Below are 27,279 nucleotides of genomic sequence, written 5' to 3' on the forward strand. Positions count from 1 at the left end.
GAGAACAGGTTTTGAATCCCCACTTTGCAGATGAGGGAACTGAGGCACAGAGAAGTTAAGTGAATTTCTCGGATTAGAACCCGGCTCCTCTGACTTCTGGCCTGCGCTCTTTCCACCAGGCCACACTGCTTCTCTAATCCAACTGAACCAAATTTGGTTAAACGAGTTAAATGAGGCTCTTCCGATTGAGTGACAGATGCAGAACTGATAAATAATAATAATTATGGTATCTGTTAAGCGCTTACTCTGTGCCGAGCACTGTTCTAAGCGCTGGGGTAGATACAGAGTAATCGGATTGTCAGATTGTCCCACGTGGGGCTCACACTTCTTTTAAACCCCATTTTTTTTTACAGATGAGGTAACTGAGGCACAGAGAAGTTAAGTGACTTATTCCATCCAGAAGGACACATTCCCCTATGCCTGAGGCTCAAGCTCTAACCGCTTGGCGGAGGGGAAGAGCGAGAGACAGGGACAGAAAGAGAGAGCGATCATAAAGGGAGAGTGTTTGGGCTCAAAACGTGGAGGGTTAAAGTCTTCAGTGAGCTGTGTCAGTCTTTCCTGCTGCTCTTGTCCCACCGCCCTCCTCTAGTGACCCCACCCCACATTTTCCCTTCCCACGTGTGATTCCTACCCCAAAGCCTTCCCGACTGGGATGAGAAGGAGATGGGGCTTTCGCCTTGCGGACATGGCCTTCCTGACCCTTCCCCCGATTTTTTCCTGCTCTGTCCAGCTCAAGGATGAGTTTGCAGTGGCTTACCTAGACGGTGTCTTGCTCTTTGGTCACATGTTGAAGAAACTGCTCCAAAACAAGGAGACTCTGGACTTCAGCTTCGGCCGCCTGTTCCGGAATCTCACTTTCCCAGGTACGCGGATCTGGGCCTGGATGTTCCGGAGGTCAGTCAGTGGTATTTGCTGAACGCTTACTGTGCGCAGAGCACTGTACTAAGCGCTCAGAAAATCCAATATAACAGAGTCGGCAGACACGTTCCCTGCCCACAGAAAGTTTACAGTCAGTCTGAGGTGTTTGCTTGAGGGCCTCTTCTTGGGTGTCCAACAGCAACCTGAGAGCCGGCCGTCTGATTTTGAGTCCAGCCCGTAAATACCGCTGGCAAAACTGCTCAAGGAGTCAGATCTGGCTTGTGGGTTTCCGCTTGAGGGAGGAGAGGATGAGGAGTAAGCAGCTTCCTGCTCTAGAAACTTCTGGACCTTCCCTCTGCTCTAGAAGTGGAGGTAGCTTTTTCTAGAAGTGGAGGGAACAATGGTATTTGTTAAGTGCTTACTATGTTCCGGACAATGTTCTAAACCCTGAGGTAGTTACAAGGTTGGACACATTCCATGTCCCACATGGGGCTCATGGGCTTGATCCCCATTTTACAGATGAGGTAACTGAGGCCCAGAGAAGTGAGGTGACTTGCTCGAGGTCACGGAACAGATAAGTGGTGGAATGTCGGCATTAGAACCCAGATCTTGTGACACGCCCCCCCCCGCCCCCAGGCCTGGGCTCTTTCCATTAGGCTATGCTGCTTTCCTGCTTGGCTTGTCACCTGCTTTCTTGGCAAACTAGGGGCTTTGGGCAGCAACTTCTTCTAATTCTTTTTTCCCCCCAGGGGCACTCGGTCCTGTTACGGTGGATGAGTTTGGGGATGTGGACAGTAATATGACCCTTCTGTACACTTCGATGGGCAACAATAAAGTAGGTGCCATCACACCCTTGGGTGAAGGATGATGGGAGGGCTCAGGGGCCTCCGGACTCGCTTTGTTCCTGCCTGCAAAATCTCATCAGCGACCCAGAAGTTTGGAAAGTTCTTTCCTAATCTGGGCTCCCCCGCCAATTGCCCAGTGACTTTGCCAGGTCACCTCTCCCATAAAATAATAATCATAATGATGGGGTTTGTTAAAGCGCTCACCACACGCTAAGTGCTGCGGTCTATACGAAATCATCAGGGCGGACACAACCCCTGCCCCCCAAGGGGCCCAAAGTGAAAAAGGTAGGGAGGGCAGGGAGCTTCTCCCCATTTTACGGAGTGGGAAAGTGAGGCCAGGTGAGTTGCCCAAGGTCACACACAGGGCGAGCGGCAGAGCGGGGACTAGAACCCGGATGGCCTGACTCCCGAGGGTCAAGTTAGAATGGGACCAAGAGAGGGAGTGGGGATGGAAAGAGGAGGATGGGATGGGGTCTGGAGGGCTGACGGTGCCCCCCTCCCACCCCTGTGGTATCAGAGAGGGAGGGCGAGATGGCCTTCGAGGAATGGAGTCAGAGATGCCTCGATGCCGGAGGTCGTTCCTGGGATTCAGGGGGGCTGGTCGGGCCTGTATCGACGGCACCGGGGAAGGGAGGAGAAAGGCAAATAGGAGGCCGACTAAGTGTGTTTTCTTCTGCCGTAGTACAAAGTCCTCATGCACTATGACACTCACCAGAATAAGTCCTACCCCAGGGACCCCGACCCAACGTTCATCTGGAAGAAGGGGAAGCTACCCAGCGACAAGCCAGGACAGGGTAAGAAGTTCCCCAAGCATCTCAGGTGCCCCCAAAAGGGGCTTGGTGTGGAGGACGGGACCCTATTGTACGTTCACCCGGACCCTAGCCACCCGTCCATCAGTGGCATTTATTGAGTGCTTATTACGTACAGAGCACTGTACTGAGCGCTTCGGGGAGTATGATACAATTGAATTAGCAGGCATGTTTCCTGCCCATAACCGAGCTTGCTGCCTACCAAGGGCAATCAGTGGTATTTACTGAGCACTTACTGGGTGCAGAACCCCGGGTGAAGCACTTGGGTGAGTCCAATACGACAGAGTCGTAAGACACGCTCCTTGCCCACAAAGAGTTTACAGTCTAGAGGGGGAGGCAGGCATTAATTTGAATCAGGAAATTACGGGTACGTCCAGTAGTGCCGTGGGGGTGTCTATCAAGTGCTTAAAGGTTACAGAGCCAACTGTAGAGGCCTAAGACTGTAAGCTCCCTATGGGCGGGGAATGGAAGTCACTTTGTTCTGTATTTCCCAAGTGCCCGGTACAGTGTACCAGCCCAAACAGGAGTTCCTACTACTCTAACTGGAACAAAACACAAGCTCTCAAGCCCTCAGGGAGCTTGCCTGTCCAATGGGGGAGACGGAAGGTATCTACAAATGGTGAAGCGGGAGGAAGGATATGACAGGAAGTGGCACCCAGATGAAATAGTCGACTAATGGAATATACAAATAAATGTAGAACTTAATGGATGAACAGATAAAAATATCCATAGGGGAGTGAGTGCTGAGAATAGGAATAAAATACTTTAGGGATGCAAGGTGGGGGTAGGGTTGACACAGTTAGGGTGTTGTGGATTAATCGAGAAATCCGGAGTCTCTCCTCCCTTAGTTCCCTGGGCAATTGGACGTTTTTTTTCTTCCCTCCCACAGGCCTCCCCTTCCTGATGATTGTGACCTTCGCCCTCACGGGAGCTGTGTTTCTCATCCTGCTGATTGCCCTGCTGATGATCTGGTACGGCCACCCTCCTGACCCTTCCCAGCAGCCGCCGGAGTAGGACTGAAAGAGGCCATGATTGCTGCTTTGATTTCCATCTGAGAGTGGGGAGGGGGTCAAGTTGACCCTTTATCCCCCTTCCAAACCCTCCACGCTCAAGGCTCCCTCCTTTCCGTGTCTGCCCGTTTTCAAGTCAGTGTTCTTAGATCTCTGCTTGGGGGTGCTGGGTCCAAGCGGCACCATCCCACTTATATATAGTCCCGAATTGTGGCATCGGGGCTCTGCTCCCGTCCTCCCTCCCATTAGACTGGTAGCCCCTTATGGGGCAAGGACTGTGTCCGACCTGATTATCTCGTATCTGCCCCAGTGCTCAGTGTAGTGCTTGGCATATAGAAACCATTTAACAAATAACATCAACCCCTACCCCTCCGAAAAAACCCATATCAAAACAAAAAAAACCCAACCCCGGACTATCAGGGCTACATGAAATACCTAGAAGGTGTAAAAAAATAGCTAAAACCAAGAGAATCGTTGTTAGAATCATACTCCATCTCCCTCTTCCCCTTTCTTTCTCTTCCTATCTCCCTTTCTTCCCTTCTTTCTTCCCTGTCTCTTCTTCTGTCTTCCCCCTTGTCTCTTCCTCTTTCTTCCCCTCTCTTCCTTTCTCCCCTTCCTTCTCCCTTTCCCTCTCTCCCAGTCCTCCTCTGGCCGCTCTTCCTCTTTCCTTCTCCCTCAACTCCCCTCTCTTCCGCTTTCTGCCCACTCTCTAATCTCCAAATTCTCTTCACATTAAGACCTTCATATCCAGTTGGCTGACAGAACTCTTAATTCTCCTCCTGTCTTCCCAAGGGGCTAGCGATTTGATGTCCGATCTAGTCACATTTGGAAACTGGACGTAAATTTCCTCCATCCCCATCACAAGGATCTGTCGTCGTATCAACGGGACTATTGGGGACACCTCTCTTGAGCCCATCTCGTTTCCCCAAGCCAGTCAGACCCTCCTACACCTCTCCGGTTATGGAGGAAGGCTTGGAGTCCACATTCTTCTCCAATTCTCTCAGAGGGGAGTTCTGGCTGCTGATTGAGCACGTTAATAATAATAATGGTATTTATTAATAAGTGCTTACCTTGTGCTATGCACTGGGTTAATACAAGACAGTCAGGTCCCAGTTCCACTCAAGAGTTCCAACCTGAGAGGGAAAGAGAGCGAAGCTCTCGCTACAGAGGAGGAAACTGCAGCTTGGAGAGGCTGTGTGACTTGGCCTCAGTCTCCCAACTTCCAGTCCCGAGCCTTTCCCACTAGGCCACGGGGCCTCCCCGGGGCCCCAGGAGAGCAGCTGTCCTTGTTCCCCAGGAAGTACCGCCGGGATCATGAACTGCGCCAGAAGAAATGGTCCCATATTCCCTCCGAGAAGATCCTCGCCCTGGAGACCAACGAGTCCAACCACATCAGCCTGAAGGTAGGACCTGGGGGACCCTGGGTGACCTCGGGGTGGACTTCCTGGGGGTTTGGCTTTGACTGTGACCCGGGAAGCAGCGTGGCTCAGTGGCAAGAGCCCAGACTGGGGAGTCAGAGATCGTGGGTTCAAATCCCGGCTCTGCCACTTGTCAGCTGGGTGACTTTGGGCAAGTCACTTCACTTCTCTGTGCCTCAGTTCCCTCATCTGTACTTGTCAGCTGTGTGACTTTGGGCAAGTCACTTAACTTCTCGGTGCCTCAGTTACCTCATCTGTAAAATGGGGATTAAGACTGTGAGCCCCACGTGGGACAACCTGATTCCCCTGTGTCTACCCCAGCGCTTAGAACAGTGCTCGGCACATAGAAAGCGCTTAACAAATACCAACATTATTATTATTATTATTATTAAAATGGGGATGAAGACTATGGGACAACCTGATTACCTTGCATCTGCCCCAGTGCTCAGAACAGTGCTTGGCACATAGTAAGTGCTTAATAAATACCATCATATTATTATTATTATTACTGGGTGCAGAGCACTGGACCCAGTGCTTGGAAGAGTATAATACGATAGTGTCAGCGGGCCCAATCCCTGCCCACAAGGAGTGTACAGTCTAGATGGGGAGACAGACACTAAAGTACAATACAGGCAGGGAAAATAATAATAGTGATAATTAGTATTATTATTATGGTATTTGTTAAACTCTTACTATGTGCCAGGCACCGTTCTGAGTGCCGGGGTACATCCAGGGTTGGATATAGTCCCTGTCCTAAATAGGGCTCACAGTCTTAATCCCCATTTTACAGATGAGGGAACCGAGGCTCAGAGAAGTGAAGTGACTTGCCCAAGGCCACACTTTTGACAAGTGGTGGAGCCTCGATTAGAACTCTTGACCTTCTGTCTCCCAGGCCCGCGCTCTATCCACTAGGCCACGTTGCTCCTTTATGGCAGAGTGTAACTTAATTTAGTATCTGTCTCCCCAACTAAATCGAAAGCTCCTCAAGGGCAAGGAGCTTGTCCACTAACTGTTATACTGCTTTCTTCCAAGTGCCCAATACAGTGTTCTCCACACAGCCAACGCTCAGTAAATACCTCTGACGGATTCTAAACGCAAAACCAAGGGGGAATGAATTTCACCGAGCTGTCTGGACTCTAATAATGATAGAAACTGATTAAGCTCGACACAGTCGAGTGCAGTCTAGCGGATAGAGCAGTGGAGTCTGAAGGATCTAGGTTCTAATCCTGGCTCTGCCACTTGTCTTGGGCAAGTCACTTCACTTCTCGGGGCCTGTTACCTCATCTGTAAAATGGAGATTAAGACTGTGAGCCCCGTGGACTATGGACCCTGGAATATGGACATGGATTGGGTCCAATCTGATTGACTTGCATCTACCCTAGTATTTATTACACCGACTGGCACATAGTAAGTGCTTAAGAAATACTATAAAGAAATAAAATGTAAAAAAATTGCTTACTAAGTAGGAGGGTGGAGATGAGCTAATCGGCTCCAACAGTCTCGGTCCCACGTGGGTTTCTTTGCAACCTAAAAGGGAGAGTGGTTATTTGATCATTCTGTTTATTTATATTGATGCTATTGAGGCCTATCTCTTTTTTTTTGTCTGTCTCCCCGCTTCTAAACTGTGAGCCCGTTGTTGGGTAGGAATTGTCTCTATTTGTTGCCGAATTGTACTTTCCAAGTGCTAAACGCTCAATAAGTACAATTGAATGAATTTGATCCCCGTTTTACACATGAGGAAACTGAGTCCTAAATGACTTACCTGAGGTCACGTGGCAGGCCATTGGCAGAGCCAGGATGAGAATAGCTCTTTCCTTTAGGCCAGCCTGCCTCTCTCCTGTGCTAGAACATCGAGGGTCGCTGGTCATCTGGCCACTGAGATGTTTGAGCCCTGGCCTCCGCTAGCCACACTAGCCCCTGGAGCTCTTCAGATGCGACCCGCAATGGCGGTGAGCCGGAGAGATGAATGTCGGCTGCACAACCGCAAGCCCGGCCCCAAAGCCGCTCTCTCGGGGCCGGTTGGGCGGACGTGTTATCTTCCCCGGATGAAGAGCGTCTTCTGTCTGTACAGATTGACGATGACAAGAGGCGTGATACGGGCCCGAGGCTGCGACAAGGCAAATATGACAAAAAGGTTAGTGGCCCTCGGCTGCCAGCGGAGGCACAGTGGTCAGGCCAGCCCCCGTCCTCCCGACCACGACCGCGCGGGAGCATCGTCTTCGGACCCGATGGGCCGCGGGGTGTCCTGCCTACTCCACCCTGGACCCCTAAGCCGTGCCCGCCGTCTGGCCCACCTCCAGAACTGGCGTGGGACCCCTGTCCAGGCCAGCTCCTGTGGGCCGCTCCTGGGGTTAACCCCTACCCAGCTCTGTAGTCACCGTTTGGCCGCCGCTCTCCCCATCTTCAAAGCTCTTCTGGACCGCACCTCCTCCTGGGCCTTCCCTGATTCAATCTAGTCCCCCAAATCTATACCCTTTAGCATTTCTATGCCACCTATGCTGAGAAGCAGCACGGCCTAGTGGATGGCCCTGGATTCTAACGCCATTTCACCTTGAGCAAGTGAAGCTTCTTGGGGCCTCAGTGATCTTTCCGCTAGACCCTGCTGCTTCCCTACTCTGCCTGTTTCGCCCACGTTGCGAATCCGCTTTCCTGTCCGCAGTAAACCCTCTCTCTCCGCCCCCGAAACCAGCTCCTATTGTATACGGTCCCCACCCCCGTGGCACTTAAAGTTCACTGGTTCTTTTTCGCAGATCGTGATCTTGAAAGATCTCAAATACAACGATGGTAACTTCAGCGAGAAGCAAAAGATAGCCCTGAACAAGGTATGTGTGCTCACCAGATGGACTATAGAAACTTGGTAGTATTTTAAGACGCCCAACTGCGCATTACGGTGCAAGAGGGCAGGAGAGCGGGTATTTTAACTCCATCTGACAGAGGAGGGAACAGAGGCCCAGGGGAGCGAAGCGACTCATCCAAGGACTCGAACTGGTGTCTCCTGACTCCCAGGGCCGCGATCTTTCCATGAGGCCACACTGCCTCCTGGTCTGAATGAACCGACGCATCTCATTTCAGCTGCTCCAGGTGGACTACTACAACCTGACCAAGTTCTACGGAACGGTGAAGATTGACGCCACCATCTTTGGGGTGATCGAATACTGCGAGAGAGGGTCCCTCCGGGTGAGAGGCTCTTCTATCAGTTATTGATATTTATCAAGTGCTTACTGCGTGCGGAGCACCGCACTGAGCGCTTAAAGCTGTACGCCTGTTTAGTTGACTTTCCGAGGTAAGACTGATGCACTACTTCAAGCCATCGTATTTATCGAGCATCTCCCGTGTGCCCACTCTGTGCTGAGCACTTACTATTAATCACGGAAGGCCTCGGGGAGGAGGGGTGATTTCAGGTGAGCCTCCTTAAGGGCGGTGAGTGGAATGGAGGTGGGCGTGGGGGTTATTAGCGCCCTAAGGGAGCATCCCGGGAAGGCCTACGGAAACGGGGTCCTGCTGTTTGTGGGGTGAGCGTGGAGGCTGGAAGGAAACCTTTCAGAGACCCAAGCGGTTGGAGTTGAACAGCCCGACAGGGAAAAGAGACGAGTCCATCTCTTAAAAAATCTATCCAAGGGAGCATTAGTAATCGCAGTTAGAGGAGCAGCGTAGCCTAATGGATAGGGTACAGGCCTGGAAGTCAGAAGGAGCTGGGTTCTAATTCCGGCTCTGCCACTTGGCTGCTATGTGGCCTTGGGCAAGTCACTTCACTCCTCCGTGCCTCAGTTCCTTCATCTGAAAATGGGGATTGACTGTGTCCAATCTGACAACCTTATATCTACCCTAGTGCTTAGAACAGTGCCTGGCTTAAGAGCTTAACAAATACATTATTATCATTATTAGCGGATAGAGCACCGGCCTGGAAGTCAGAAGAACCTGGGTTCTAATCCCAGCTCCGCTACTTGCCTGCTGTGTGACCTTGGGCAAGTCACTTCACTTCTCTGTGCCTCAGTTCCCTCATCTGTAAAATGGAGATTAAGACTCTGAGCCCTGTGTGGGAAAGGGACTGTGTCCAGTGCGATTAACTTGCATCCACCCCAGTGCGTAGTATAGAGCCTGGCACATAATAAATGCTTAACGAATACCATAAAAAAGCAACAAACGGCTGTTATCCACCATGGTCTGGGGTGGTGCCAAAATGCCCCAAATTATCTTGGCAGGGAAGAGTCCTGGCTCCGATTCTCTGGGACAGCTGGGCAGTGGCTGGGATGGTGGCCGGTGTGGTCAGCTTCCCAGGACCCCAACAGCCCAACCTAGAGAACCACAAAAATGCTCGCACTCCATGCCTCTTCCTCCCAGTTCAGACCCTCCCATCTGGCTGAAATAGCAAATACCTGAGGCATTTAGGTCAAATGCAATCCCGGTCCCACACGGACTCCCAGAGAGATTTTTCTCTGAGCTGAATTCTATCTTGCAATTCGATTCTGCCTCCCAAGAACGTTTGGAATGACGTGCGGTGCTGCTGCTTTGCCTCGGGCTTGACGGTCTTGAGGATTTAGGATTCATTCGGTAGTATTTATTGAGCGCTTACTATTCATTCAATAGTATTTTATTTATTTTTCATTCATTCAATAGTATTTATTGAGCGCTTACTATGTGCAGAGCACTGTACTAAGCGTTTGGAACGGACAATTCGGCAACAGATAGAGACGATCCCTGCCCGATGATGGGCTCGCAGTCTAATCCACATCTCCGTCACGCGTTAGACCGATCTAGGAGTCAGGGGACCTGGGCTCTAAGGGAAGGGAAATGTCCCATCTTGGGCTTCGGCGCCTTTTGATCTTCGCAGGAGACTTTCCAGGGGAAGGAAGGCTAACTCTCCCAAGGGGCTTTTTGTCCGTCTGTTTCCCTGCTACAGAATATCACCCTCCTCCTTTCTCTTCCCTTGCAGGATGTCCTGAATGACTCAATCTCCTACCCCGACGGCGCATTCATGGATTTGGAATTTAAAATCTCCGTCATGTACGATATCGCCAAGGTAAGTGAACCGGTGACCCAGGTGGGAGGTAACTAGAGGTGATTTCAGCACTCTGTTTCATCAGTGCTCAAGTCCCCTCTTCCTCCCGATCGGTGGTACGTACCGAGGATCTCCCAAGCGCTTAGTACAGTGCTCTGCACACTGTAAGCCCTCAGTAAATAGGACTGATCAGTATAGTAGTCAAACTATTTACTGAGCCCCTTATGGGTGTAATGCAGTACACTTGGCACTTAAGAAGTACAAAAAAAAGCTGCCCCCGAGTAGCTTACACTCGAACAGGAGAGACATGTCAATCGATCGTATTTATTGAGCGCTTACTGTGTATAGCGTGCTGTACTAAGCACTTGGGAGATTACGATATAACAGAGGTGGTAGACACGTTCCTTGCCCACAACGATCTTAGAGTCTAGACAGGGGCTTACAGTCTAGACCCAAAAATACTTAGAAAAAGCGAAATTAACAATGGAACGTACCAGTGAATAAGCATGTACGTAGATGTGCCGAGTAGGTGTATAAATATGTTTCGGCTGACGGGTTAATGTGATTTGTGTGCGTTAATTAGACGATGGTGCGATAGCCATTTCATCACACTGGATGAGGAACTTTTTTAATGACATCGTTAAGCGCTTACTACGTGTTTGAGCACTTTTCTAAGATCTGGAGTAGACAGAAGTTAAGCAGGCCGGATACAGTCCCTGTCCCACATGGGGCTCACAGTCCAAGTAGGAGGGCGAACGGGTACTGAACCCCCATTTTGCAGTTGAGGAAACTGAGGCCTGGAGAAGCAAAGTAGACTTGCCCACGGTCACACAGCAGGCAAGTGATGGAGCTGGGATTAGAACCCGGGTCCTCTGCCTCCCTGGTCTGGGCTTCATCTACTAGGCCATGCTTTCTTTACAGAACCTCATTCTCTGGAAGAAAAGCTGTGCTAGGGTGTTTGAGAGTCCGTGGTTTCACCCTCGCCCCAAGCAGGGAAGCCACAGTTCTTTCCGCCTGTGTAATCTCTCCCTGCTCTGATGCTGGCTTGAACCCCTGTCCCGTTTGAAACTTTCCCTCCGAAAATATATCGGCCGGCACATCGGCTGGTTCTCCTTCGTGCCTCGCCTGTTCTCCCCCCTCTGGATTATCAGCCCCTCAAGGGCAGGGACTGGACTGGTCTGGTCCGTCCGCTGACTGGATTATGTCTCTAACTTCCCGATACTCTCCAAAAGGGTTATTCCACCATTCTGCACGCAGACCGTAAAGTCTTCAAGGGCAGGGATCATGTTTACTAACTCTATTGCATTCTCCCAGGCAATTAGTACAGTGCTCTGCACACAGGTGCCCAGTACATGGTATCGATTGCATCGATTCTGAATTCATTTCAAATGAATTGATATTTTTAATGGTAGTTGTTAAGCGCTTAGAGCGTTCCATGTACTGTACTAAGCACTGGGGTAGAGACCAGCTAAGCAGGTTTGACACAGTCCATGTCCCACATGGGGCTCGCAGCCTTAATCTCCATTTTTACAGAGGAGTCGTGACTTCAGTGTTGAATAGTGCAGTTTTTTTTTATGTTATTTGGTGTAAATCAGAAGGTCTTGGGTTCTAATCCTAGTTCCGCCACTTATCTGCTGTTTGGCTTTGGGCAAGTCACTTCACTTCTCTGTGCCTCAGCTACCTCCATGGTAAAATAGGGATGAAGACTGTGAGGTCCACATGGGACGGGGACTAAATCCAACCCAATTTGCTTATATCCACCCCAGTGCTTAGCACAACGCCTGGCACATAGTAAGTGCTTAACAAATACCAGGATTATCAAGTGGTGGAGCTGGGATTAGAAACCAGGCCCTTCTGACTGCCCAGCCTGGGCAGTATCCACTAGTATGGATCCACTAGAATCCAGGAGTATCCACTCATGGAACAGCTGTGGTTATTACCCGGGCAAGTTTCTGCATTTTCACCTTTTCTCTCCCTCTGACTGTGGAAATTCTAGGGAATGTCCTACCTGCACGCCAGCAAAACGGAAGTGCACGGACGCTTGAAGTCCACCAACTGCGTGGTGGACAGCCGCATGGTAGTGAAGATCACTGATTTTGGCTGCAGTTCGATTCTGCCTCCCAAGAAAGGTTTGGAATGAAGTTCGTCGCTGCCCCTTCGCTTCTCTGGGCCTCAGTTTCCTCCTCTGGAAAATGGAGACTCAGTGCCTATTCTCCCTCCCCTTTCGACTCTGAGCCCTGGGTAACGATGATTAATAATAACCAAAGCAACAACAACAGCAATAACTAGACTATGAGCCCTGAGTAATGATGATTAATGATAATCAAAACAACAACAATAATAACTGCGGTATTTGTTAAGGGCTTACCGTGCGCCAACCACTGCACTAGGCGCCGGGGTAGAGAGAAGATCAACAGGTTCCCTACAGGGCACACTTTCTAAGTAGGAGGGAGCATGGTTATTAAATCCCCATTTCGCAGGTGAAGAAACAGACACGGAGAAGTTCCGTGGTTTGCCCCAGGTCACAGGGCAGGCGAGCGGTGGATCGGGGATTAGAACCCAGGTCCTTTGACTCCCAGGCTAAGCCACGCTGCTGTCCTGGGTGGAACAGTGACTGTCTCATCTGATAATCTTGTTTCTTCTGTAGAAAGCACTGAACAGATATCTCCGGTATTATTATTCATTACCCCGTGACTAAGACCACCCTTTAACGGGGCATGGTTTCTTTCCCTCTGTCTCCCCTTCACCATCTGGCATTGGGGTCCTCCTTATCCGATTATCTCGGTCTCCCCCTTTCTCCGTCTCCCCTTCTCTCCATGACTCTGCAGAGACCTCGCCGACTTCGACTTTTTCACAGCACCGAGAGTTGAGAGTTTAGCCGCTTCTCAACATCCCACATTGCTCTCAGTGAAAACGGACTTTTTTAATGCCATTTAATAATAATAATGATTAAGATAATAATAATGTTGGCATTTGTTAAGTGCTTACTGTATGCCGAGCAATGTTCTAAGCGCTGGGGAGATACAGGGTCACCAGATCGTCCCACACAGTCTTAATCCCCATTTTATGCAGTCACTGAGGCACAGAGAAGTCAAGTGACTTGCCTAAAGTCACATGGCTGATCAGTGGCAGAGCCGGAATTAGAACCCACGACCTCTGCCTCCCAAGCCCAGGCTCTTTCCACTATGCCATGCTGCTTCTCTATTTAAGGACTTACTACGTGCCGGGCACTGTGACGGATACAAGCTAATCAACTAAGACACAGGTCACGGCCCACATAGGGCTCAGAGTCTTAATCCCCATTTTACAGATGAGGCAACTGAGGTACAGATAATTTTTTATATTTTTCAATTGTATTTATGGAGCGCTATGTGCAGAGCACTGTACTAAGCGCTTGGGAATGTACAATGAAACAGAATTAGCAGACACAATCCCCGCCCATAACGAGTTTACAGTATTTGTTAAATGTGCACTTAGTACTGTTCTAAGCCCTGAAGTAAATACAAGCTAATTCATTCAATAGTATTTATTGACCGCTTACTATGAGCAAAGCACTGTACTAAGCGCTTGGAATGGACAAATCGAGTAGGACATGGTCCATGACCCCCAAGGGGCTCAGAGTCCTAATCCCATTTTACAAATGAGGGAACTGGGGCTCAGAGAAGTGAAGTCACTTGCCCAAGGTCACCGACGCCAAGTAGCACAGCCACTATTCCCAATCTGTGGGGATAATCTTGCCGGGAAAAGCATTAATAATAATAATAATAATAATAATGTTGGTGTTTGTTAAGCGCTTACTATGTGCCGAGCACTGTTCTAAGCGCTGGGGTAGACACAGGGGAATCAGGTTGTCCCACGTGGGGCTCACAGTCTTAATCCCCATTTTACAGACGAGGGAACTGAGGCACAGAGAAGTTAAGTGACTTGCCCACAGTCACACAGCTGACAGGTGGCAGAGCTGGGATTTGAACCCATGACCTCTGACTCCAAAGCCCATGCTCTTTCCACTGAGTCATGCATTATTGGCGTGGGTTAAGCTCCTAATGGATGCTGAGCATCACCCGGGGCATCCGCCTTGTATAGGGCACTTGGAGGGAGGAGTGGATGAGGCTGAGGAGCAGCGGGGTGGCATATAAAAGAAAGCAAGGGCATAATCCCTGATTTTAGGAGCTGACAATCTGAGAATGTGGACTATTCTGTGGTTTAGAATGGGAAGGGTGGGTTATAAATAGACACAAGAAATGAGCGGATAAGTGGACGAGAGCTGAGGTGCTTTGCGGGAAGGCGAGATGGGAAGATGGGGGCCAGATCGGCGAAGGCCTCCTCCAGTGGTTGACGTTTCTGGTGGGCCCTGAAAGTTTGGAAATGGCGGGGCATCCTGAGGGGTGGAAGTGCCGGCTGGGTCAGAGGTGAGAAGGAGGGAGCATCGTAGGGGTAGGAGGAAGGGGAACTGGAATTCTTCTCGGCTTCCTCTCTTCTTCCTCTGTCAGCTGTGTGACTGTGGGCAAGTCACTTCACTTCTCTGTGCCTCAATTCCCTAATCTGTAAAATGGGGATGAAGACTGGGAGCCTCACGTGGGACAACCTGATGACCCTGGATCTCCCCCAGCCCTTAGAACAGTGCTCTGCACATAGTAAGCGCTTAACAAATACCAACATTATTATTATCTCTCTCCCTCCCTCTTCTCAGCTCCCTCTTCTGTCCCCCTTTCCCATTGAGGGAGGAGGAGGAAGGAAAACCCAAGGAAGAGGAAGGGGAAGTTATAGGAACCTAACCTCCTTCCTCTTCTATTATTATTACGGTATACGTTAAGCGCATCCTGGGTGTCAAACACCGTTCTAAGCGCCTTCCCTCTTTCTCCTTGCGACCTCACAGACCTGTGGACGGCTCCCGAACACCTCCGGCGTGCCAGCGAATCCCAGAAGGGCGACGTTTATAGCTACGGCATAATCGCCCAGGAGATCATCCTACGCAAGGAGACCTTCCATACCCTGTGCTGCTGGGACCCCAAAGGTATGGGGGTCCACGTCCGTCCACGCCCTCACTCCGCTCTCCGCCGCGGCTTGGGGTGGGGGGGGGGGGTCTCTCCCGTCAACTGGGGCCGGCAGAGAAAGGTCCACTTGACGGACAGGCAGGACGTCTCTCTGTGGGCCCCATGGAGCCCGGGATCCCGGCAACGGTGATTGGCAGCTGGGCTGGGCAGGCCCTGCCCCGTTAGTAAACTAGTGGCATTTATTGGGCCCTCGCTGTGGGCAGAGCACTGTACTGAGCGCTTAGGACAGGACAATATGGCTGTACTCTCGTTAGCGCCAGTTTGGAGATAAGATACTTGGATTTCCTGTGGGCTGGCCTTGGGGCCCCAGAACACTGAGCAGAAAAGTCTCCCTCAACTCCCCGAAGCTGTTCTAGCCCAAATGCATAGTGAGAAGCAGTGTGGCCTAGCAGAGAGAGCCCGGGCCTGGGCATCGGAAGGACCCGGGTTCTCATCCCGGCTCCTCCTCCTGTCTGCTGTGGGACCAAGTCACTTTGCTTCTCTGGGCCTCAGTTCCCTCACCTGTAAAATGGGGATTAAAACCATGAGCCCCATGTGAGACAGGAACTATATCCAACCTGATAAACTCCTATCTACCCCAGCGCTTGGAACAGTACCTGGCACATACTGAGTCCTTAGAGAAGCAGCGTGGCTTAATGGAAAGAGCCCGGACTTGGGAGTCAGAGGATGAGGGTTCTAATCCCGGCTCCACCACTCGTCTGTTGGGTGACCTTGGGCAAGCCACTTCACTTCTCTGGGCCTCAGTTACCTCATCTGTCAAATGGGGATTAAGACTGTGAGCCCCACCTGGGACAACCTGATTACCTTGTATCTACCCCAGTGCTTAGAACAGTGCTTGGCACATGGTAAGCGCTTAAACACCGTAATTATCATTTTTATAATTAAAATATACCATATATATATATATATATATATATATATATATATATATATATATAAGACATACGTTCCCGCTGGACTGAGTGGTTCCATTTCCCTTGACATCAGAGAAAATCTACCGAGTGGAGAAGGCCGAAGGTTCGAAGCCCTTCCGCCCAGATCTGTTTTTGGAGAACGCAGAGGAAAAAGAGGTGGAGGTAAAGCCATGTGTGTCGTCTCCCCCGTCCCCTCCCGTCCTGTCCCCCCGTCCTGGCCTCCCCTCCCTCCCCGGACGGGCCTCCCGGGGTTCAGCTGGTCTACCTCGGCTCGGTCCCCTAGGTCTATCTGCTGGTGAAGAGCTGCTGGGAGGAGGATCCGGAGAAGAGGCCCGACTTCAAGAAAATCGAGAGCACTCTGGCTAAGCTCTACGGGTAGGTGGCCGGGCCCTTCATTCAACAGCATTCGTTGAGCGCTCGCTGTGTGCGGGGCGCTGTACTAAGTGTCGGGAGAGGATAATGCACCACTAAACAGTCATATTCCCTTCCCGCAACGAGCTTACAGTCTAAAGTCTTGGCTTCTCCTGCAACTGTCCTAATAACACTCATGATAACCATGATTATAATTGTGGTAGTGGTTAAGCACTCCACTGCCTGTCTGCTGTGTGACTTTGGGCAGGTGACTTCACTTCTCTGAACCTCATCTGTAAAATGACCATAAAGACCGCGAGCCCCAGGGACCGTGTCCAACGTGATTAACTTCTATCTACCCCAGCTCTCGGTATGGTTCCCGGCTCACAGTAAGCACTTAACGAATACCGTTCCCAGACCGGCGGGTCGGACACAGTCCCTTTCCTACCCGGGGCTCACAGTCGAAGAGGGAGAGAGGGCAGGGTTCTCCCCATTTTACAGACGAGGAAACTGAGGTTTGGAGAGATTCAGCGATCTGCTCAAGATCAACCAGCAGGCAAGTGACAGAGTCCGGACTGGGGTCCAGGTGGCCTGGCCCCTGGTCCTACGGTCTTCCCCCGAGGTCTCGCCACTCCGTCAGTCAATCGTATTTACGGAGAGGTTACTACGTGCGGAGCTCTGTAGCGAGCGCTTGGGAGAGTACAGTCTAACGATACAACGGACACGTTCTCCGCCCACAAACGAGCCCGCCCTGAAATCAATCGGTGGCATTTCCCGACTGCTTGCTAGGTGCAGAGCTCCGTACTGAGCCAACACCACAGAGTTAGCGGACACGTTCCCCACCCATAACGAGCTTCCAGCCTGGAGGATCTTTCCGACGTCGGCGGCGGGGAGGGGGCGTCTTCCCGCTCGACATCCCCGGTGCTACTCTCCCCCGGCAGGAACTTCCACAGCCAGAACAGCGAGAGCTACATGGACACCCTGATCCGGCGCCTGCAGCTCTACTCGCGGAATCTGGAGCACCTGGTGGAGGAGCGGACCGAGCTCTACAAGGCCGAGCGGGACCGGGCCGACAGGCTCAACTTCATGCTCCTCCCCAGGTTGGGCCTTCTGGGGGGAAGCTGCCCTGTGGGGAGCGCTATCCTTTTCTTTCATTCACTCGACTGTATTTTTGGAGCTCTTACGGTGCGCAGAGCACCGTGCTAAGCCCCTGGGAGAGTAATGAGAATCATAATTAGGGTACTTGTTAAACACTATGGGCAAAGCGCTGTTCTGAACACAGGGATAGAGCCAAGTTAATCAGGTTGGATCCAGTCCCTGTCCCATGTGGGGCTCACACTCTTAATGCCCCTTTTACAGATGAGGGAACTGAGCCCCAGTGAAGTGAAGTGACTTGCCCAAAGTCACACGGAAGACATGAGGCAGAGCCGGGATTAAAACCCAGGTCCTTCTGACTCCCAGACCCATGGTCCGTCCACTAAGCCACACTGCTTCTCCTATTGAGCACTTACTGTGTGCAGAAGAGTGTACTAAGCGCTTAGAAAAGTACAATATGATAGACACATTCCCTGCCCACAGCAAGAATAGTAATTATGGTATTTGTTAAACGCATACTATGTGCCAGACACTGTACTAAGCGCTAGGTTGGATACAAGCAAATCGGGTTGGACCCAGTCCCTGTCCCACATGGGGCTCACAGTTTCAATCCCCATTTTACAGTTGAGGGAACCGAGGCCCAGAGAAGTAAAATGCCTTGCCCCAGGTCACAGAGCAGGCATGTGGCAGAGATGGGATTAGAACCCAGGTCCTCCTGATTCCCATGCTCCATCCACTAAACCCTGCTGCTTCTTAATACAATAATAGCAGTACAATAATAATAACCGTGATATTTGTTAAGCACTTACTCCTTACCAGACACCGTATCAAGCACTGGGGTAGATACGAGACAATGGAGTTGGGCACGGTCCCTGTCCCACAGAGCCTTCATCCCCATTTTACAGACGAGGGAACTGAGGCACCCAGAAGTGAAGTGACTTGCCTAAGGTCTCACATCAGGCAGGTGGTGGAGCTGGGATTAGAACCCTTGACCTTCTGACTCCCCGCCCCGGGCTTATCCACTACACGGTGCCGCTTCTCTAGGCCGGGCTGTTGTGTGCGAAGCACTCTGCTACGCGCCAGGCAAGAGATGCAAGTGGAGACCTAAATTCGTCCCTTAGATTATCTCCTCTTCCGTCCCCCAGCACACCAAGGGACGGAGCCCTGGGGTCGGCTCCCAGCTCCGACCCTCCCCGGCACTGGATGGGGGGCGTCTCAGTCGGCACGTCAGGTACGACGACCAGGCTGACTCGCCTCCCCTGGCCCCGGGAGTCCGGGCGGCCGGAGGCCGACGTCCCCTCCCGCCCTCGCTACCACAGAGCCCTGAGGGTTTCTCCCTCTCCTCAGGTTGGTGGTGAAGTCCCTGAAGGAGACGGGGCTGGTGGAACCGGAGTTGTACGAGGAAGTGACCATCTACTTCAGCGACATCGTGGGCTTCACCACCATCTGCAAGTACAGCACGCCTATGGAGGTAGTGGACATGCTCAATGACGTCTACATGAGCTTTGACCATATCCTGGACCACCACGACGTCTACAAGGTAACCCGGCGGAGCTGCGCTGAAAATAACTGGGGTCTGGGGGGGAAGAGGACTGAGAGATCCACCCCGCCGAAGGATTGATCTCAGTAGGGAAGGGGTGCTCGGTAATTACGAGGCTCGCTCATGTTGGGGAGCCGCTGATGAGGGGTGAATCTGGAGGTCTGCAGAGGCCGGTCAGTGCAGAAACAAGAGGCCGTGGCGGTCGGGAGAGAGCGGAACTCAAAAGCAGTCGGTGACAAGACAGAGAGAGAGAGAGAGAGAAACAGAGTTTCTTAACCTGTTGGCTCTTCATCCTTCTCATCCCTTGCTCTCCTAGTTTCAGGCCCAAACCAAGGCGGGTGTTGGCGGTGATGATGGCTAATAATAACGATAATCGTTGTCATTTGCTAAGCGCTTTCATTAAACCAACCACTGTGCTAAGTTCTGGGAGAGATTCAAGATCATCTGGTCAGACGCGGTGCCTGTCCCACACGGGGATCACCGTCTTAGTAGGAGGGGAAAGGGGAATTTCAACCCCATTTTACCGATGAGGAAACGGAGGCGCCGGGAAGCCAACTGACTGGCCTAAGGTCAGCAGCAGCCAAGTGGCGGGGCCGGGATTAGATCCCGGGTCCTCCGACTCCCCGGCCCGGGCTCTTCCCAGTAGGCCACGCTGCTTCCCCGCTACTCCGGCCCCGACGGGTTCCAGCGGCCCCGGCTGGCGACGTCCAACCGTCCCCACAGGTGGAGACCATCGGCGATGCCTACATGGTGGCTAGCGGTTTGCCAAAGAGGAACGGCCACCGGCACGCGGTGGACATCGCCAAGATGGCACTGGATATCCTCAGCTTCATGGGCTCCTTCGAACTCCGCCACCTCCCCGGCCTGCCCGTCTGGATTCGCATCGGCGTGCACTCCGGTAGGGGTTTCGGCCTCCGGTGCCGTGCGCGGGCCCCGGCCGGGAGGACCTGGTCACCTCCCAGACTTCTCCCCGCTGCTGCTGGTCACTTGAGGATGCCGGGGCTAGTTTGGACTTGAGAGGACTCGTATAAAGCAGGGCCGGCTCTACCTTGAGGAAAGTGACCGTGTCAAAGGGGTGGCGGAGGTCGAGGATGCCAACGGCCTCATGTCTCCGTCTGTCTGGGGTGGGGTCTGTGTGACCGGGGACCGGGGGAACGGGGACGGTGCCGTGCGTGCCCGCAGGGTGTGACGGGATCACAGCGTAGGAATTGAGGGTTGGGGAGGGGTGAATCTTCCCAGCTTTGCAGGGCCGAACGTCTGAGGGCGGGGCGGGCCTCAGTGGCTCCCCGAAAGCTGACTTTAGTCCCTTCCAGCTCCTGTAACTACGTGGTTTTAATGTCCTAGTGGGCCTGGAAGGAAGGAAGCAGGTGGGGCTGGGGTGGTTCCCCCGTGGGTCTGTGAGTCGGGAAGGCGCGTAGAGCGGGGAGACGAAGCTGGGGCTCCGAAGCCAGGTGGGCTCCTCTCTCTCTCTCTCTCCTCTCTCGCCCGCCTCCGCCCTCGCCCCCTGCCCAGCCCCGGAGCCCGAGGCCGGCGGGGAGCACCCAAGCGGCTTCAGACACATCCAGCCGGAGGCGTACCTCCGCCCGCTGGGGATCTCAGAGCGGTGGGCAACGCGGGGTGACCGGTAACCCTTCCTCCTCCTCCTCCCGGCTCCCCTTCCAGGTCCGTGTGCCGCCGGAGTGGTTGGAATTAAGATGCCCCGTTACTGTCTGTTTGGAGATACGGTGAACACGGCCTCCAGGATGGAGTCGACTGGCCTCCGTAAGCCCTGGCCCCCTTCCTCCATCCCCTCCCCGCCGCCATCCGACAGGGCGGGACCCGAGAGATCACGAGGTGGACGGGAGCCATCTCTCCCCGGGTCCAGCACGTGGCCTTTCCGTTCACCACTGGGGTTCTTCCCCCAAAGCGACTCCCTCCTCTGTCCACTCAGATCCAGACTCTTGTTCTGCTACCCAGTTTGGGGGAAAGGTGGTCAAGCTCCCTGAAGAATCACCATAATCATCATACTAGTGAGAATAATCATAGTCTATTCGGCATTTCCTAGGTGCTGAGAGCCAAGGTAGATGCGAGATAACCGGTCCCTGTCCCACACAGTGCCTGTAATCTAAGAGGCAGGGACAATGGGTCATATTGTTAGAGAGCACTCCCCAAGTGCTTAGTACAGTGCTCCGCACACGGGAAGCACTCAGTAAATACCAGTGATCGATTGACCGATTGAAAGGAAGGGCCCTGGAATCAGCAGGTTTTCCTTCACCCCACTGCAGCCCGGACCGAGAACCGCCGCAGACCCCGGGGAGAGGCAACCCCGCTGAAACCAGTTTCCCGAGTCAAAGTCCTTCTGCCTTTTTGTTCGTTTGTTTCTAGCATTGAGGATTCACGTAAGTGGCTCCACTATCGCCATTCTCAAAAGGACACAGTGCCAGTTCCTGTACGAAGTAAGAGGAGAAACGTTTCTAAAGGTAAGTGCCTCTCTCCCCTTCTCTCTCTCTCTCTCTCACACACACACAGTGTCTTCCATACCACCATTCGTTCACTCAATCGTCTCTACTGAGCGCTTACTATGTGCAAAGCACTGCACTAAGTGCTTGGGAGAATCCAGTCGAATAATAAACAGCCTGACCCATCTCCCTGGAACATCACGAGAACTCCAGCCAGCATCGCTCATCATCCGTGAGGCTCCCTGGGGTGCCCTTTGGCTCCCACAGCCGGGGAGCGGAGAGTCCACCGAACTTGAGAAACCTGCCCCACTTAAAGGTGTGACTGCTGATAACAATAATGTTGGTATTTGTTAAGCGCTTACTACTTGCAGAGCACTGTTCTAAGAGCCGGGGGAGATACAGGGTCATCAGGTTGTCCCACGTGAGGCTCACAGTTAATCCCCATTTTCCAGAGGAGGTAACTGAGGCACAGAGAAGTGACTTGCCCACAGTCACAGCCAGGATTCGAACCCGTGTCCTCTGACTCTCAAGCCCAGGCTCTTTCCACTGAGCCGCGCTGCTTCTCTTCTGATAACCGAGGGGAGGCCCACCTGGAGATTCATTCATTCATTCAGTCGTACTGATTGGGCGCTTACCGTGCGCAGCGCACTGTACGAGCGCTCGGGAGAGTCCAACGGAACAATAAACAAACACATTCCCCGCCCACAGTGAGCTGAAGGTCTATAGGGGAGACAGATAATCAGTAACGCCCAGAAAAAAAGCCGGAGAGACTCCGGTGGGAAGAAAAACCAAACTGTTCCAGCCTGGGACGTCCAGTAATCGCAGGGCTTCATGTGGCTTAGTGGCGAGAGCCCGGGCTTGGGAGTCAGAGGACGTGGGTTCTGATCCCGGCTCCGCCACTTGTCTGCCGTGTGACCTTGGGCAAGCCGCTTCACTTCTCTGGGCCTCAGTGATCTCCTCTGTAAAATGGGGATGGAGAGCGTGAGCCCCACGTGGGACAGCCTGATGACCTCGGTATCTCTCCCAGCGCTTAGAACGGTGCTTGGCTCAGAGGAGGCACTGAACAGATGGCATAATAATAATTATTATTATTATCACCCATTAGCCCGCCCCCCCCAGAAGCAGGGAAGAATGTGCCAACGCCCGCCGCTTGGTGTTTACGTCATCCCATTGTTCTCTGTGCACATGCAGAGTAATGTAATGGCGTCATACCGAGGTGGGCCCGAACCCCGTCTTTCTGGCTGGGAGGGAGCCCCTAATTCCCACCCCCCCTGTGCCTGCTATGACATCATCCCACTGTTTTATGCGCACACGCAGAGTAACGCAACGATGTCATCCTGGGGTGGGCCTGAACCCCGTCTTTCTGGGCGTGGGGGGAAGACCACTAATTTCCCCCCACCTTTGCTCCAGGGCGTTGCGTTCCCCTCCCACGTCCCGGTTCCCACAGCAGCGACTGAGATAGCAACAGCAGTACCGGTCCGCGGAGTATTCGTTAGGCACCTACTTGGGTGCGGAGCAGCTGTACTGAGCACCGGGGGGGGGGTGGGGGGGTGGAAAAATACATCGGTGGGAATTAGATACAGTCCTAGGTCCTTCGAGGGCTCGCAATCTCGGAAGCAGGTGAGGAAGGGTTTGGCTACGGCCACAAGAAGGAAGGCACAAACAACGTAAAAGCCAAAGTTCAGAGTCCAACAAGTCCCGTGAATAAAAAGACCAGCAGGGGCCTCAGGCCAAGCGTCTGGTCCAGACCAAAACCTTATTTATTTAGACTTCGTTACTCTATTTATTATGGTCTTTGTCAGGTGCTTACTAGGTGTGGAAACCAGTCAACCAGGTTAGCCACAATCCCCGTCCCGCATAATGCTCACAATCTAAGTAGAAGGGAGAACAGGCACCGAATTCCCATTTTGCGGTGGAGGAGACGGAGGCCCGGAGAAGTGACTCGGCCAAGGTCACGCAGAAGACAACTGACTGCTAGGCCTGTGCTCTTACCACTAGACCACGCCGCTTCCCAATGTTCTAAAATTGTAACTCTCAAAATCTGCACTATTATTAAAAATAACGGTACTTATCCGCCTTGTCGTGTGCCAGCCACTATGTTAGGCACTGGGGTACAAGATGATCAGGCTCTGACACAGAGGGAGGGTGGCTACTTAGAGGGGTTTTTTAATGGCATTTCGTTAGGCGCTTACTACGTTCCTTGCTTGACCTAAACGCTGGGACAGATACATATTAACCAGGTTGGGGACAGCCCGTGTCCCGCATGAGGTTCACAGCGGCAATCCCCATTTTACAGTCTCTAGGCTATAAGGTCATTGTGGGCAGGGAATGTGACTTGTCAAACTGTACCCTCGAAGTGCTTAGTACAGGCTGTGCACTCAGAAACAGCTCAATAAATACAACTGACTGACAGATGAGGGAGCCAAGGCCCAGAGAAGTGATGCGACTCGCCCAGGGTCACTTGACGTTGTCGATCGCCGCCTCGGCGAAGCGCCCCGGAGCGCTGGCTTACCGTCCGGCCCGGAGCCCAAGGCGGGTCTGGGGTCCGGGGGCTGAGCTAATGAACGTCTGTCTATCTTCCCTCTCACTAGGGCAAGGGGACGGAGACCACGTTCTGGCTGACGGGGATGAAACACCAGGAGTATAACCTGCCCACGCCACCATCTGTGTAAGCCTGGGGCCCGGGGTGGGGAGGTGGAGGCTCCATGTTTTCAGCCTCACGCTTGTCTTAAAGAGGACGAGCCCGGAAGTCAGAAGGTCACGGGTTCTAATCCTCGCTCCGGCACTTGTCCGCTCTGTGACCTTGAGCGGGTCGCTTCACTTCTCTTGACCTCAGGTACCTCATCTGCAAGATGGGGTCTGAGACGGGGAGCTCGACGTGAGACAGGGACTGTATCCAACCTGATTTCTTTGTACTCACCCCAGCGCTTAGTATGGTGCCTGGCACATAGTAAGCACTTAACTAATACCTTAATAATAATTGTTGTTGTTACTAAGAAAGGTCCGACTAGCGGGCTCCTCCCCCAACCGCACTTGACCAGATGACATCATGCGTAATAATAATAATAATGATGATGGTATCTGTTAAGCGCTTACTATGTGGCAAGCACTGTTCTAAGTGCTGGTGTAGATAAAAGCTAATCAGGTCGGACACAGTCCCCGCCCCACCTGGGGTTCACAATCTTAATCCCCATTTTACAGATGAGGCACAGAGAAGTCAAGCGACTTGCCCGAGGTCACACAGCGGACAAGCGGCGGAGCCGGGATGAGAACCCAGGTCTCTCTGATTCTCAGGCCCGGGCTCTAGCCACTAGGCCACGCTGCTTTTCCAGCGTAGCGCTGCGTGAGGACATCCTCGTAACCGCCCACCAGGCCGGGGCGGGGGGCAGATCGAGGGCGAGCAGCCCAGAGCCCCTCGCTGTTGAGGTGGGAAACGGGGTTGAACCGGAGAAGCGGACAGTAATAAAAATAATGTTGGTATTTGTTAAGCGCTTACTACGTGCAGAGCACTGTTCTAAGCGCTGGGGGAGATACAGGGTAGTCAGGTTATCGCACGTGAGGCTCACAGTCTTCATCCCCATTTTACAGATGAGGTCACTGAAGCATAGAGAAGTGAAGTGACTTGCCCACGGTCACACAGGAGAGCTAGTAAAAGAAGTGACTGTGGGACTGTGTCTTAGTGAGCGCACGTGTCGGTACTGTGGGTGGGCGGGGAGAGGGGCGCGAGCGGGTCTGTCACAGATTTATTTATTGTGGCTTGTGCCAGTATCCGCTGTACAGGTGATGATCGGTCTGGGGACGCATGAGGTTCGGTACAGGTACACGAGCCTACACTCGGGCAGCCTTTCACGAAACCAGATATTTTCGCTAGAAATGAAGAACTGAACCTGGCCACCAAATTCTGCTACCTAGACAGCCCTACCGACACGCCGATAGGCGAAAAGAGGAGGAAACTGATCCCAGCAGGCCACACGACTCTGGCAAGAGTGACAGAGTTAGGCAGCTTTGGGGCATCAGTTGGCCTTAAAGGTGGATACGCTCTTTGCCCCACCTGGGAGGAAGAACAGGTGTTGGACCCCCATTTTACCCTTAAGGAAACAGAAGCGAGTGACTCGGCTAAGGTCACGCAGCAGATGGGTGGCGGAGCTGGAATGAGAACCCATTCCTCTGGCTCTTTCCACTAGGCCACACTGTCACCCTACACATGTGTACCTCCACGTGTAACATACGTACGCGTGGGTGTCTAATCTGTTTTGTGAAGAAGCCAATTGGGGAAGTGTGGGGTAAGGCTGTGATCTCGGTTACCGAGGTAAAACCAAGGGGGCCGGGCAAGAGGAAGGGGCAGTAATGGCCAGAGCCGGATAACGATGATAATAATAACTGCGGTATTTGTTAAGCGCTTACTCTGCGCCGGCCATAGTACTAAACAATGGGGCCGATACGAGATAATCGGGTCGGACGCAGTTTCCGTCCCACGCGAGGCTCGTAAAGAACAGGTACTCAATCCAGTTTTACAGCTGAAGAAATGATGGCACAGAGCAGGCAAATGTCTTGCCGGAGGTCACACAGCACGTAAGTTGGGGGAGTGACTCCCAGACCCGAATTCTTTCCACGAGGCCACACTGCTTCAGTTGAGAAGAGGGGTTGATTTTCTTGGTTTCGCCTCATCCGCCTCAGTCGCCATTTCAATTTTTTCCTTGGCTTTAGGGGCTTGGAAAAGAGAAACAACGTGGCCTAGCGGATAGAGATCCGGTGTGGAAGTCAGCAGGTCCTGGGTTCTAGTCCCAGCTCTGCCACTTGTCTGTTGTGTGACCTTGGGCAAATCCCTCCACTTCTCTGGGCTTCAGTTCCCTCATCTGTATCATAGGGATTAAGACCGTGAGCCCCCGGGTTGTGGGACACGGCTTGTGTCCAACCTGATTAACTTCTATCTACCCCAGTGCTTAGTACAGTGGCTGGAATGTAGTAAGCACTTAAATGCCATAAAAAAAGGCATTTGTGAGCAATGGACCCCCAGCAGTTAGTACGGAGGTGGGGCGGGGGCTTGGATACGGCGGGGGATGGATAAGGGTTTACTCCCCATACCCCCGCCAAACACACACACGCTCAAATCTCAGCGGGACAGTTGAGACTGCGGAGGTTGGAAGCCAAAATCGGGGTCTAAAGCCACGTGGCTCGGTGGCAAGAACCTGGGCTTGGGACTCAGAGGACGTGGGTTCTAATCCCGGCTCCGCCACTTGTCTGCTGTGTGACCTTGTGCAAGCCACTCAACTTCTCTGGGCCTCAGTTCCCTCATCTGTAAAATGGGGATGAAGACTGAGCCCCACGTGGGACAACCTGATGACTTTCCATCTAACCCAGCACTTAGAACAGTGCTTGGCACACAGTAAGTGCTTAACAAATATCATAATTACCATTATTTATTCTACCCCTCTTTCTGGAGTGAAAAACCTGGGGACTTTCTAGAGTGCTACGTGACCAAGCGCAAGAGGCTTCCATTTGGGGGAAGTGAAAGGTCTTGGCTGAAGCGTTTCCCCAAATCAAAATACACCCGGCAGCAACCTCAGGGGTCATTTAACGACATTAGGGCTAGGAGGAGGGGGAAAGTTAAGGCTAAAGGTCAGGGTTAGGATTGGGTTTGAACTGGGGTTCGACTCCCCCATATCAGAGAGCGGAAGTTCCTTTTGAACAGGCAATGGGCCATTTTCTATTTTATTATATGGCATTTGTTAATTGTTTACTATGTCTCAGGCACTGTATGGACTCCGCTCTGGCAAAGATATGACACAGTCAGGTTGGACATCGTGTCCCACGAGGGCCTCACGGTCCCAATCCCCATTTTGCAGATGAGGGAACTGAGGCCCAGAGAAGTGAAGGTGACCTGACCGAGGTTACACGGCCGAGCAACGGCGGAGCCGGCGTTGGAAATCCAGGTCCTGTAACTCCCA

The 27,279-nt window shown here is 52.4% G+C and overlaps 1 protein-coding gene across 1 annotated transcript in view; it reads left to right on the plus strand.

Moving 5' to 3' along the window:
* GUCY2C (guanylate cyclase 2C) overlaps positions 1-27,279 on the plus strand; it is a 40,415-nt gene that overhangs the window by 11,886 nt on the left and 1,250 nt on the right. The window contains exons 8-26 of the mRNA XM_039910675.1: positions 743-863; positions 1,608-1,693; positions 2,386-2,497; positions 3,402-3,483; positions 4,820-4,925; positions 7,012-7,074; positions 7,691-7,762; positions 8,013-8,117; positions 9,874-9,960; positions 11,936-12,068; positions 14,816-14,953; positions 15,981-16,069; positions 16,191-16,282; positions 17,200-17,358; positions 18,701-18,893; positions 19,617-19,791; positions 20,556-20,654; positions 21,258-21,352; positions 23,923-23,999. Coding sequence (XP_039766609.1) covers positions 743-863; positions 1,608-1,693; positions 2,386-2,497; positions 3,402-3,483; positions 4,820-4,925; positions 7,012-7,074; positions 7,691-7,762; positions 8,013-8,117; positions 9,874-9,960; positions 11,936-12,068; positions 14,816-14,953; positions 15,981-16,069; positions 16,191-16,282; positions 17,200-17,358; positions 18,701-18,893; positions 19,617-19,791; positions 20,556-20,654; positions 21,258-21,352; positions 23,923-23,999 — 2,084 coding nt within the window. The remainder of the gene's footprint in view (positions 1-742; positions 864-1,607; positions 1,694-2,385; positions 2,498-3,401; positions 3,484-4,819; positions 4,926-7,011; positions 7,075-7,690; positions 7,763-8,012; positions 8,118-9,873; positions 9,961-11,935; positions 12,069-14,815; positions 14,954-15,980; positions 16,070-16,190; positions 16,283-17,199; positions 17,359-18,700; positions 18,894-19,616; positions 19,792-20,555; positions 20,655-21,257; positions 21,353-23,922; positions 24,000-27,279) is intronic.

Source organism: Ornithorhynchus anatinus, chromosome X4, assembly GCF_004115215.2.
Source record: "Ornithorhynchus anatinus isolate Pmale09 chromosome X4, mOrnAna1.pri.v4, whole genome shotgun sequence".
NCBI classification, from domain to species: domain Eukaryota; kingdom Metazoa; phylum Chordata; class Mammalia; order Monotremata; family Ornithorhynchidae; genus Ornithorhynchus; species Ornithorhynchus anatinus.